The following is an 11,138-nucleotide window of genomic DNA, read 5'->3' as shown; positions in this document are numbered from 1 at the left end:
GTACGTGGAGCAGTGCTCCGTCACACCGTCACCAGCTGGAAGTGTCGCTCAGAGACCTTCTTACACTTAGACAGCAACACAAACTGAAAGAAAACACTTTATTTTCAAAACTGTTCAATATGGTTGAGGAACAATTAAAATATCCATGTAATTAGAACCCAAATAGCCCCAAAATGGAAAAACATTTGCTCGGAAAAAAAAAAAAAAAGAGTCACTGGCATCTCCACGTCTCTAGTTGGACACACTCTGCAGCAGGGTGATGTTGTCTCCCTTCAACATGATCCTCCCTGAGACACAAACAGACGCAGAAGCAGACAGGTCAGTTCACAAAACGAGAGACAAAGTGTCCGTTTACACAAATCAACATGGAATCCCCAACACCAGGAATTCTAGAGCCTCAGTACAATCACAGGGTGGCAGCAAGCCGCTCAACGGGCCGCCCTGCTGGACCCAGCAGGAGCAGCTTTACAGAGGGTGTTCCTCATACACACACACACACACACACACACAATAGGGCTGGTGATATGGCCTAAAATTAATATCACGATACATTGAGGATTTCACCTCGATAACGATAAATGGACGATAACTACAGGTGTGTGCAGAGACCAAAGTTGTCCACTAGATGGGGCTGTCACATGTGTTACATTGGTCTTGTTCGAGATGAGCCAGTTCTGCGCAGATTAGATCACCGGTGATCAGCGAGCAGTGCTTGCCGGTTGTCCGATTTGACGCCGACTTGCTCTGACGTCATGCCTACGTAGGCAGCGATAACCTCGTGAGATCAAGGCGGCTGCAGATTTTGAAGCAAGGCGCTGCAGTTGGTCTCCATCAGCTGCAAAACCTAGAGGACGGAAACGCCTGGCTCTCACCTGATCTAAGATCTGATTGGTTCATATTCTGATCCAAACATCCGGTGGTAGAATGCGAAATGTTAAGTCACATGTATTCTGTAAATCATGTTACGTTGATGATGCAGTAGGATTATTTCCAGCTGTGTGTGTGTGTGGGGGGGGGGGGGGGGGTGGGGGGTTATGACACGTCTCACCTTCATGTTAATATTGTTTTATTTGATGCCCTCCACTCTGAACTGCACCAATCCAGCGACTGCTGCATTTTAATAACTAGTATTAAAGGTGAATACACCAACATTTGCACAAGAATAATTTCTGTTTTAAACTCTCAGTGACACACTTTGCAGGGGGGGGGGGCATTTAATTTTACTTGGCGTCTGGAAAAACATCTCCTTCTGCCCCCCTTTATTTTGGTCCAAGACCATTGGTGGGCTGGCCCTGTTAAACACCTTCTACACCCCTGCTTAGTAGACTTAATGAAGTATTTTTAAGCCAGTATAAAAATGACTGAAACACAAATGTACATATTTAGCATTATTGACCAATATCTTTGATTTAATTTATTGTTAAGAACATCAAGATGCATTACAGTGAACATTATAATAAAGTACATGTTTCCAGTGCAGAGAGGAGACGACCCATAGAAGTACTGGTCTGATCTCATTTCAGAGAAAACTAGAACAGGTCAGATGCACCTAATAAATAAAATTACTAACATAAACTCAGGAATCTGTTTCTTTGCTTCATTGTTCTGGTGCTGAAAACATCACTAATGTGGATCAGATACACAGATGAATGCACCTTATTTATTATTAGGAAATGAGTGGGTGTGGTTTACATCAATACATTATTTTACATCTGAAATTGATATGGATTGATCAGAAGTTGATATGTGTGTATTGTTTATTTGAAAACTATTTACAGAGCAGCCTCAGAACTGAGATTAAATATGTTTGATCACAATAGTAAAGGAACTATTACAGAACACGTTGTTCAGTAAAATCAGAACATTAATGTTTAAGTGCATGAACTAATGCATCTGAACTCATGCAGTAGGAACTAGGAAATATGAGATACTAGAACATTTTATTTTTATTTGATTTAACTGATTTTTCCTAACGTTGTTGGCATTTTTCCCCACACACACTTAGACAAAACGATGATATACTTCCTAACAAAATCTCTTCAGCTTCATCATCAGAGTCTGACGACCATGGCTGTGTAAAAGCTTCATGTTTCCTGAAGCCCTACTGGAGCTTTGGGAGCCTTTTCCCTGGTGAAAGCACGTCATTCTCCTTGTTTAGAGGTGCTTCTACCTCTTCACTTCCAGAGGGGTTGCCTCCAAAAGTTGGTTTTCCAACGTTTCCTCAGAGCCTGACTTCTTCTTGTCAGCACCAAGTTGCCTGATTAGAGCTCCTTACATTCCTCCTGCTGCTTGTTTGTTTTCTGAAGCTGTTGTTGTCTTTCCTTGCTAATCAGGAGCTCGAGTCAGTCCTTCCACCTTTTTAGAGTGTTTTACGGGATTTTCTTATTCAATGATGGTGGAATATTTTTCTCAATACCCGGCTGCAAATCTTCTCCAGCCTTTGATCTTTTTCCCAAAGAAACATGTCAAATGTGTGAGTTTGGTGTTCTAGCGCTGCTTTTGTGAGAAGAAACCATCAGGCACCTGCTTAGGTTAAGTAATGCAGGAGAACTGCCTGTTTGATGTGAAGAAAATGGAGAATCAAACTGAAGTCATAATTCAACCTTCTCTTAAATCAGTTTAGCCCTAGTCAGCATGCACTCTTACCCAGTGGCTTTCTGTTCTTGGTCTTCATGTGGATTTCTTCAGAGTCATCTAGAACCAGGTTCATGTATTCATCAAAGCCCTGAAACATAAGCAGAGACTCAGACTGAAGCAGAGCAGCACTTCACCTGGTCACAACTCTTTAACTCGTAGTGGGATTATCTCTACAAGGCCCATCAACCTGGCCGTGTTTAAGATCACATCAGTTATGGTCGTACACCGCCCGGTAGGACCGTCACGTCCGCACGACCAGGTTCTCAGCTCGGTGTTCAGTTTCAGACATCCCATAAAAACAATACTAGCTCATCACCATGAAGGTTAGTCTGCTGGAGAAAATACACACAAATGCACCTTCCTGAGTGACTGAAAACCAGAGCTGTAGCAAAGCTTCGATGACGCCAACGTCAGATCCGGTAGTCGACGCACCGCGCCCACTTGTTGCATCCCCAGGAGTTAGTAAGTAGAGGAGGAATCTGCCTGTGTTTCCTCTAGTTCGCCTTCACTAACATCTCCGCCAAATACCGAAGACCCGGAACAACGTCCGTCCGCTACTAGATTCCTTTCCTGTTTTGCCCGCCTTCGTCTCCCGGCAACGGACAACAACTTCCGGGGTCAGATGCGCTGCTCCGTCTCTACCGCAGATGTAGAACATCACCGGGAGCGTTTCTCCCTTCATGAAGGAGCTTCTTTCAGACATTAGGAGAGCTGTTTTGGTGGTAGCAGTCTCTCCTCCCTACTGAAAACAGCCGTCTACTCAGGGTCTGAAATTAACACTCGCCACTCGCCAAATGCGAGCAAATTGCTCCATTTGGCGAGTAAATTTTTGAGCTCTACCTGCCACCTGGCGAGTAAATGTTTGCACCAAATTAGTTATGTTTATCAGTCATCTTCCATGGATTTCTGATCCTCCTCCCGCCTGCATGCAACGTACACAAACGTACGCGAAACGTGAACGCCGCATCCAACGTCATTTCCACCTATCCCATTCAATCAGTTTATCAAGTTAGCCGTTAGCTTCGTGTTAAAACTAGCGGTGAAATGTGGCGGTTTTTAACTGGAGTCAGCCAGCCTTCCAAAAGAAAACTCGTCGAACTGGAAGAAAACCACCAGGACCAGTGGCAACCAGAAGATTTTGTGAAAAGTGGCGAACCGGAGATGGCGGAGTCGTGAGACAATGGCTACATTATGATGGCCACGTAGCGTTGCTGCCTTTCACAGACACTTTCTCTGCTCGTGCTGCAAACAGGATAGCCGTCTTCTATCAACTGTCCCTCGGCATTCTTCAGATATCCAATAAATGCCCGTACTTCCCACTTTGTCTTCTTTGAGGGATAATAAATGTCCTGAGTGCTGCCGTCTCCTCCTCTGGCCATTATTTCAGCTTTAGCTTAAAGAAAGTTTTGGTTGTAAACAACAAAGTGCGCATGTGCCGCCGGCAACTTCAGCAGATGATACGGTGGCTGGTAAGGGTCACCGCGCCTACACCGCAGCCACGGTAATCCACCGAGATAATATAGTTTTTTTTAAAAACAAGACGGTTATTACTATTGTCAACTTTTTTACCGGGGTTTACCGCTACACCGGTTACCGTGACAACCCTAGCCCTGACACACTTTCATATTCTCATGGTGCAGCTGTGTTCTCCAGAGATCAAGGACTAGGACCCAAATGAGGCTGTAATGCAGCAAAAACGTAAAAGAACCTGCTGAACTTTTCCCGCAGGACAAGTGTAAAGTTTTCATCCTACAACGAACAATACGGCACGGAGGAAGTTCAATATTTAATATGAGTTTTAGAGAAACTCTGGGCCGTGTGAGGTGAGTTTTTAAAGTTAAAAAAATCCTTTCACAGGCCCTGAAAACACTCTGAAAAACAGCCCATCCACGTGGGTATCCAGCAGCAGATAACCTATCAGGCATCCCTGTTGCATATGGAGGTAAGGAAGAATGAAACAAAGCCATTACTTACGATTATGCAGCCCTCTATCCTCATGTTGACCTGCTCATACAGCCACACCTGGATCCGTGAGCGCTGGGGACAGGCAGGGAACAACTTAGAGGTTCTTCATCTAAATAAAACCATTTCAAACTAAAGGGATAGCAACTTACATTTTGAAGGTATCTGAAGATAAGGTTCTGAAGGTAGAGTCAAGGAAAACCAACGCTCAGCAGTAACAGTACACGCACGTCTGTAGCCTACATTTGTACTCAGTTGTAGTGTTACCTTTATTCATTGCCATTAAAAGTAACTTATTACATTTTAAAGTAACAGAGTTACACTCAGCAGCTGCCAACATAAAAATCAGTACATAGGATTTGGTAACCATGTCCTGAAAATAAATGACAGCGGGGCTGGGACTGATGGTCGGACATCTCGGGCCGTGCCTTCATTCAGGTTTCACTTACAGGTTCCACTCCAAACAATCTCAATGTAACCGACCCGGCACAGAGGAGTTCTGCTCGTGTTCGGGCCAATGCCACTGACCGACTCTACTTTAGTTAGACCCAAACAAACATGTTTACACTTATTGTTATTATAAACCACAAAGGCTGAGGAAGACGAGGCTGAAGTTGGCTTCAGATCCGGGAAACCGCTAAAGGGCAATTACGCCCAATTTTTCTCTGACCATCTTTAATCTGCTCTGGCTGGAAAACTACAACACCTGCACTCTTCAAACCTGAACTGGATTATTCTAGACTAATAGCAGATTGCAAAAAACATCATTTGTGATTTGTAAAACCTTTTTCTGATTTGTGAAACTTCAAGAAACCAGATTTTAGCACGTTTTCTGCATCTAGACCACACTGAACAGCCATAGTTTCAAAACAACAATACCTAGACATTTCAAACCTGTACTGGATTATTCTGCACTGGTAGCAGAACAATTAAAATCAACTCTGATATTTGTGAAAGCTTTACTTAAAAGGCCATTTAATACCTTTTTGTGGTCCCTGGTTTCACAGCTCTGTTTCAAATATGACAGATGTTTAATTCAGGCTTTAAAAGTACTTTTCAGTAGAGGAGCCCTTAAGGAGCTCATGTATCTAACAAGGTATACTTAAGATTCATTATCGCGTGTGCACTAGGGGCACTTCGTTAGAAGGATTCAGCTAAACAGCTCACTCTAAATTCTAATAATCTGATAGCTGCTGACTGTATATCTTGTAGAAATTAAATATTAAAATCCAAATTGGTAATGCGACCCGTGTTTCACCCGATAATAAAATGTTAAACATGAGAAATGACCAGAGCCTAACTGTTTACAAAGCCCATTAAGATCAGGATTAAACTGATCAGCTATTAAGTGCTGCAGATAAACAGACTTTAACTTTTCATGTAAAATACCAAAAATAAAATTAAAACTCAGAACTTCACCGTCCAACTTCAATGTTTAGTTCATCCAATTCACATGTGATGAATCATGGACTATTTAAACTATGTTCGAGTAACCTGCCATTAGTCTAGGATATTGCAGTACAGGGCTGAAGAGCGCAGGTGGTGTCGTTTTCGAGCTAGAGCAGATTAAAGGTGGTCAGAGTAGAGAATAATTTGCCCTTTAGCCATTTCCCGAAGAGGTCGGAGGGCAGCTGTACAATGGCGTCCTCAGAACCTTTTCGATTACAACTGCAAAGTCCTACAAAGTACTCTGGATAACCGATGCTTCAGGAGATCAGAAGCTCCCATCACCTCCAGCGGTACAGCTAACCGGAGCCATTAGCATTAGCGGCGCTAGTTTTGCTGCTAAGTTCGCCTCGGGGCCGTTTCTTTTTCTCCGACATGATGCGGAACACGTGCATCATCTCATTAATTTTCATAAACACCAGAATCACACAGTTGGAACGGAATCCGCGCGTTCGTTCAGCGAACTGGGCCACCGGTTAGCCAGGCTGCTAAACACCTAGCTCCACTCACGCGTTCTCCATCATACAAAGGATACGATGGGCTGCACCATGACCTTCTGCACCTTCTGTCCTTGTCCTCTGTACGCCATCTCTCCAGCAAAACACCAACGAAATGTGTTCGGTAAACAAAAACTGCACCTTCTGGACCAAATGCACCTTAACGTTTGACCCGCGTTGAGAGCTAGCTACAATGGCAGGTTTCCGCGCGAGCAGGATCTTTAACCGGTCTGATTAACCGATTTTTAACAAACAGCAACGGAACAGCGCCTCCGCAGGACGGAGGACTCTACTGCAGCAGCCTGTTCGTTTTAGCACACCCTCAGGTGCCAGACATCAGAGCATGGAGGGAAAAAAGCAGGTTTCATTCAAACCCCATCAGACTTCTGACTTCATACCGTACCAATTTATTTATTTCATTTAAAAGCAGCATGGGAGCTGACCAAATGCGCATAACAATACAGTAACAATAAAACTCATAAAAACACCAATAAATCAGCCAATAAAAGCAGATAAAAACTACAATCAAACACACAATAAAAGAGAACTTTAAAAAGTCACAATCTGAAAGCCAAATCATAGAAGAGCGTCTTCAGCCGTGTCTTGGATGATGACTGATGGATAGTGAGTGACAAAGGCTCGCTTCCTCTTCGGGAGTAGCAGGCAGTGAGCAGGCCGCACTGCATCAAAGGTCTCAGAAAAAAGGTCTTGTAGCCTGACTAAACTTTTCCTGAGCTCCTTTTGTCTGCCAGACTTTTTTCTGAGACCTTTAGATCTGATTACGTAGTCAGAAGTCTGATGGGTTTGGGTTTTTTCTCTGTGGTCTGGATGGCTTTTGTGTCCCCAGAGGTGTTGTTCCAGGATTAGATCCGATCACGTGATTGGCTTGTTGAGTTGAGCTCATACCTCCTGGGGGTCAAAACAAAGTTGTATGCGTATATTTTGTAGTGTGTCGTCAGTCTGGGGCTTTTGGCCTCTAGATGGGGCTGTGTCACTTTCCAGATTTTACAGTCCATTTGTAAATATGAGACTTGGTTAATAGATGGACAAAAACAGAGTTAATTCCTCATCTTGATGTGTATAAAGCCCCTCTTTTCCCAGGAAGAAGGCCTTTAAATCCTGAATCTGACCATTGCTGGACAAAGCCGTTCCCCGTGATATTTATAGGTGGTTTTATAAAAAACGGGGTCTGCCATTTCTCTGTTGTGCACAGTAAACCTGTAACATGATGAGCCGAGTCAAGGAACACAGCCTTGAGTAGTTCACAATAGTATTAATAACATGCAACACAGGCTTGTCCCTGCCTCACAGAGGAGAAAGTGGGTTGATAATTAGCAGCCGAGGACAGACAAGTCTCTGCGAGTGGGGGGGAAGGCAAGGACCCTTGGTGGTGCAGGCCAAGGTGTCGCCTTTCAGGACCAGGATGCCTCTGCTGCATCTTAAAATGGCAGAGCTGCTGCAGTGTGAGTTTCTCTCGTCAGGCATGGCTGTGGAGCAACACATGCTTTACATCTCTATGGGAGCAGGAATGGACTGCTGAAGCTCAATGCCACATGCCAGCTGGCATTCCCATGAAGACGGAGGCAAGTGAGACTGCAGACTGGCTGCCTTAGAGGTCTTAAAAACCGCAAAGATGGAGGCCAGGGTGCCATGACTGTAGTCATTCGCCTTTTCATTAGCTTTCTGCGCCCATTAATCTGTGTGTGTGTGTGTGTGTGTGTGTGTGTGTGTGTGTGTGTGTGTGTGTGTGTGTGTGTGTGTGTGTGTGTGTGTGTGTGTGTGTGTGGACACCACATAAACACTAAAGATGACTTTTATCCACAAGGGGATACATCAGCATCAGTGTGTGCTACGGATAGGATGGGTCCCACATGTACCCTGACACGATGCCCTGCCACCAGTTGAACTCTCCTCCCTCGTTTCCACGCCTACATTCTCTTCCCTCATTTGAACCGGTCAAAAGGAACTGCCCCGGTTAGAACACCCTCCTATTGTGCCTTGTTGCTGTGGCTAGCAATTGTTCTAAGGGAAAAGGAAGGCAGACAGGATGGTTGGGGGGGGGGGAGGTGGATTTCACCTGCTCAAATTCCCCCTCCCACTTTGTCCCCCCATACCCGACAAATGTAAAGTCTGCAGGTTTTGTAGGGTAGAGCTGACCACCAAGTTCCACGTCTCATATTAACAGCTATTTAGTATGTAGATGGTGGAGTGTAGAGGGGATCGTCACTTCCTGTTTTCAGTGTTGTACTCCGTGTAGCTGTTCCGTGTTTGTGGTAGTGATGTGAACTCCGGTTCGTTCGTTTCTTACGGCTCAGCACATCTTTTTGTTTTTTTTAAATTAAGTTATCACCAGAAATTATGTAAAATGTGTGTGAAATTATTGACCGATCTACAAACTTACATTAAATAAGCTTTTTATTATTTAAAGGAAGACTAGGCAGTGTTGGCTTGTTTTTAGCACCTCTCATCTCCTCTCAGTGTGAAACATCTCCCCAGCCACAATTAGCATCTACAGAAGGGATTCATCACTAAATCAGATGTGTTCATGATCTAAAACATGCAGCAAACCTGCTGGAAGCAAACTGCAGCACCAGGTATGTCAGCTAAACAGCGGACGGCCACTCTGAAGTTGTAAGTGTGACATTCAGGCTACAGAGGGCGGTGGGGTCTAAGCGACTTTTCATTAACCCTGTAAATGCTCATTTGAGCACATACTGGTTCAGGAAAATTATTTTAAAATCTGAAAACATTGCAAAGTATCCCTTTAAATTACGTCTAACCATTCAATAGGAAACAGAGTGAAACAAAACAAATTTTAAATAACAAAAATAAACTATGTACATCAATTATTTATAGACTTAACTTTACCAACTTAGAAAAGCTAAGAAAATCACACAACAACATTTGTAGAGGCTGCTTGAAAAGATATGTGTTTTACATAGTCCACACTCTCCTTTTTCATTGTCAGCATTGGTAAAATGTGTACAAATCTAGCTGCATTTCCTGCTTTAACTCACGTCCTCACCTTTCTGTAGAGCTGCCCCCTGCCTGATCGGACCAGGGATAACATGTTTAGCCGCATGCTGTCCTTCAACCGCTGGCTGTCTAGGTGGTGTCCTGAAAACAACGTGGGCTACATTGATAATTGGAAAACTTTTGGGGGAAAATCTGGTCTGATGCGGAGAGACGGCATCCATCTCTCTTTGGATGGAGCAGCTCTTCTTTCTAGGAACATGGCCAGTTTTATTAGTCCTCCATGGCAACCCAGGGTCCAGACCAGGAAGCAGAATCGTAGTTTAACCCACCCCTCTGCAGCTTCTGTACTGTTACCCACCCACTACCCCATAGAGACAGTGTCCTGCCCACGGCCAAAACCACACAGATTAAATATCAGGCTAAATAAAGCAAATCATGGAAATCTCATAAATATTAGAACAAATTCAACTGAGCAGAAAACTGTGGGTTGTTGAACATTAGATCCATTTTTCTAAGACTTTGTTAGTTAATGAGTTGATTTGTGATAATCAGATCTCTTTGCTCTCTCTCACAGAATCCTGGCTGCAGCAAGAGGACTATGTTAGCTTAAACGAGTCGACTCCTTCAAATTATTTAAATCATCATATTGCTCGAAGTACAGGGCGAGGAGGAGGAGTAGCAACCATTTTTCATTCTGACTTATTTATCAGTCCCTTACAGATTAATAGCTACAGTTCGTTTGATCATCTTATTCTTAGTTTTCCTAATCCAGATTGCAAAACTGTAAAACAACTCTTGTTTGTAGTTTTATATCGTCCACCAGGCCCTTACTTTGAGTTTTTGGATCAGATCTCTGATTTTTTATCTGATCTGGTGCTAAATACTGATAAGGTCATTGTAGTGGGGGATTTTAACATTCATGTGGACATTGATAATGATAGCCTCAATGTAGCCTTTAGTAATATCTTAGACTCAATTGGTTTTACTCAAAGAATACATAGCTCCACCCACTCCTGCCATCATACATTGGACCTTGTGCTGACTTATGGCATATAGTGTGGGGAAATAACGATCTTTCTGCATAATCCAGTCCTCTCGGACCACTTTCTGATAACCTTTGAGTTTTTTATAACTGAGTTCTCGAGACATGAAAGTAAATTTCACTATAGTCGGTCTCTATCTGACAACGCAGTTGCATCTTTTAAATCAACTGTTCCATCTTTACTGTCGTTCTACACACCGGGAGGAGTCCTGCTTAACCTGGAAAAATAGTCTTGTGCTTTATAAAAATAAACTTCGACAAGCTAGACCAACATATTTTTCATTGCTAATTGAGAAGAATAAGAATAATCCTAAAATGCTTTTCAGTGCAGTTTCCAAACTTAACTCTATTAGAAACAAAATCTTTAGCATCCTCCCTAATGCGATTTCTTCTCCCTCAGTAAGTGAGGCAGCATCAGAGGTGACTGTAGAACCTCATCTGTGTTTGAACTGTTTTGATTTAGTTTAACTTTCAGATCTATCAAAAATATTAGCTTCATCTAAACCTTCAACTTGCATTTTAGACCCAATCCTAACCTAAATATTTAAAAAGCAAGTCACCCCCAAATTAACATTTTT

General features: G+C 43.2%; 1 protein-coding gene across 1 annotated transcript; it reads right to left on the bottom strand.

The window, feature by feature from the left end:
- Positions 1 to 84: 84 nt before the first annotated feature.
- snrpe (small nuclear ribonucleoprotein polypeptide E) lies at positions 85 to 6,774 on the bottom strand. Its single transcript, XM_015974345.3, has 5 exons — positions 6,581 to 6,774; positions 4,752 to 4,778; positions 4,612 to 4,674; positions 2,647 to 2,725; positions 85 to 287 (listed from the first exon to the last, which is right to left on the bottom strand). The coding sequence occupies exons 1-5, from the start codon at positions 6,632 to 6,634 to the stop codon at positions 232 to 234; spliced, it is 279 nt and encodes a 92-aa protein (XP_015829831.1). The 5' UTR covers positions 6,635 to 6,774; the 3' UTR covers positions 85 to 231.
- Positions 6,775 to 11,138: the final 4,364 nt, after the last annotated feature.

Source organism: Nothobranchius furzeri, chromosome 3, assembly GCF_043380555.1.
Source record: "Nothobranchius furzeri strain GRZ-AD chromosome 3, NfurGRZ-RIMD1, whole genome shotgun sequence".
Lineage (NCBI taxonomy): Eukaryota > Metazoa > Chordata > Actinopteri > Cyprinodontiformes > Nothobranchiidae > Nothobranchius > Nothobranchius furzeri.
The sequence above is the reverse complement of the archived record's forward strand: the minus strand, read 5'-3'. Positions and strand labels throughout refer to the sequence as shown.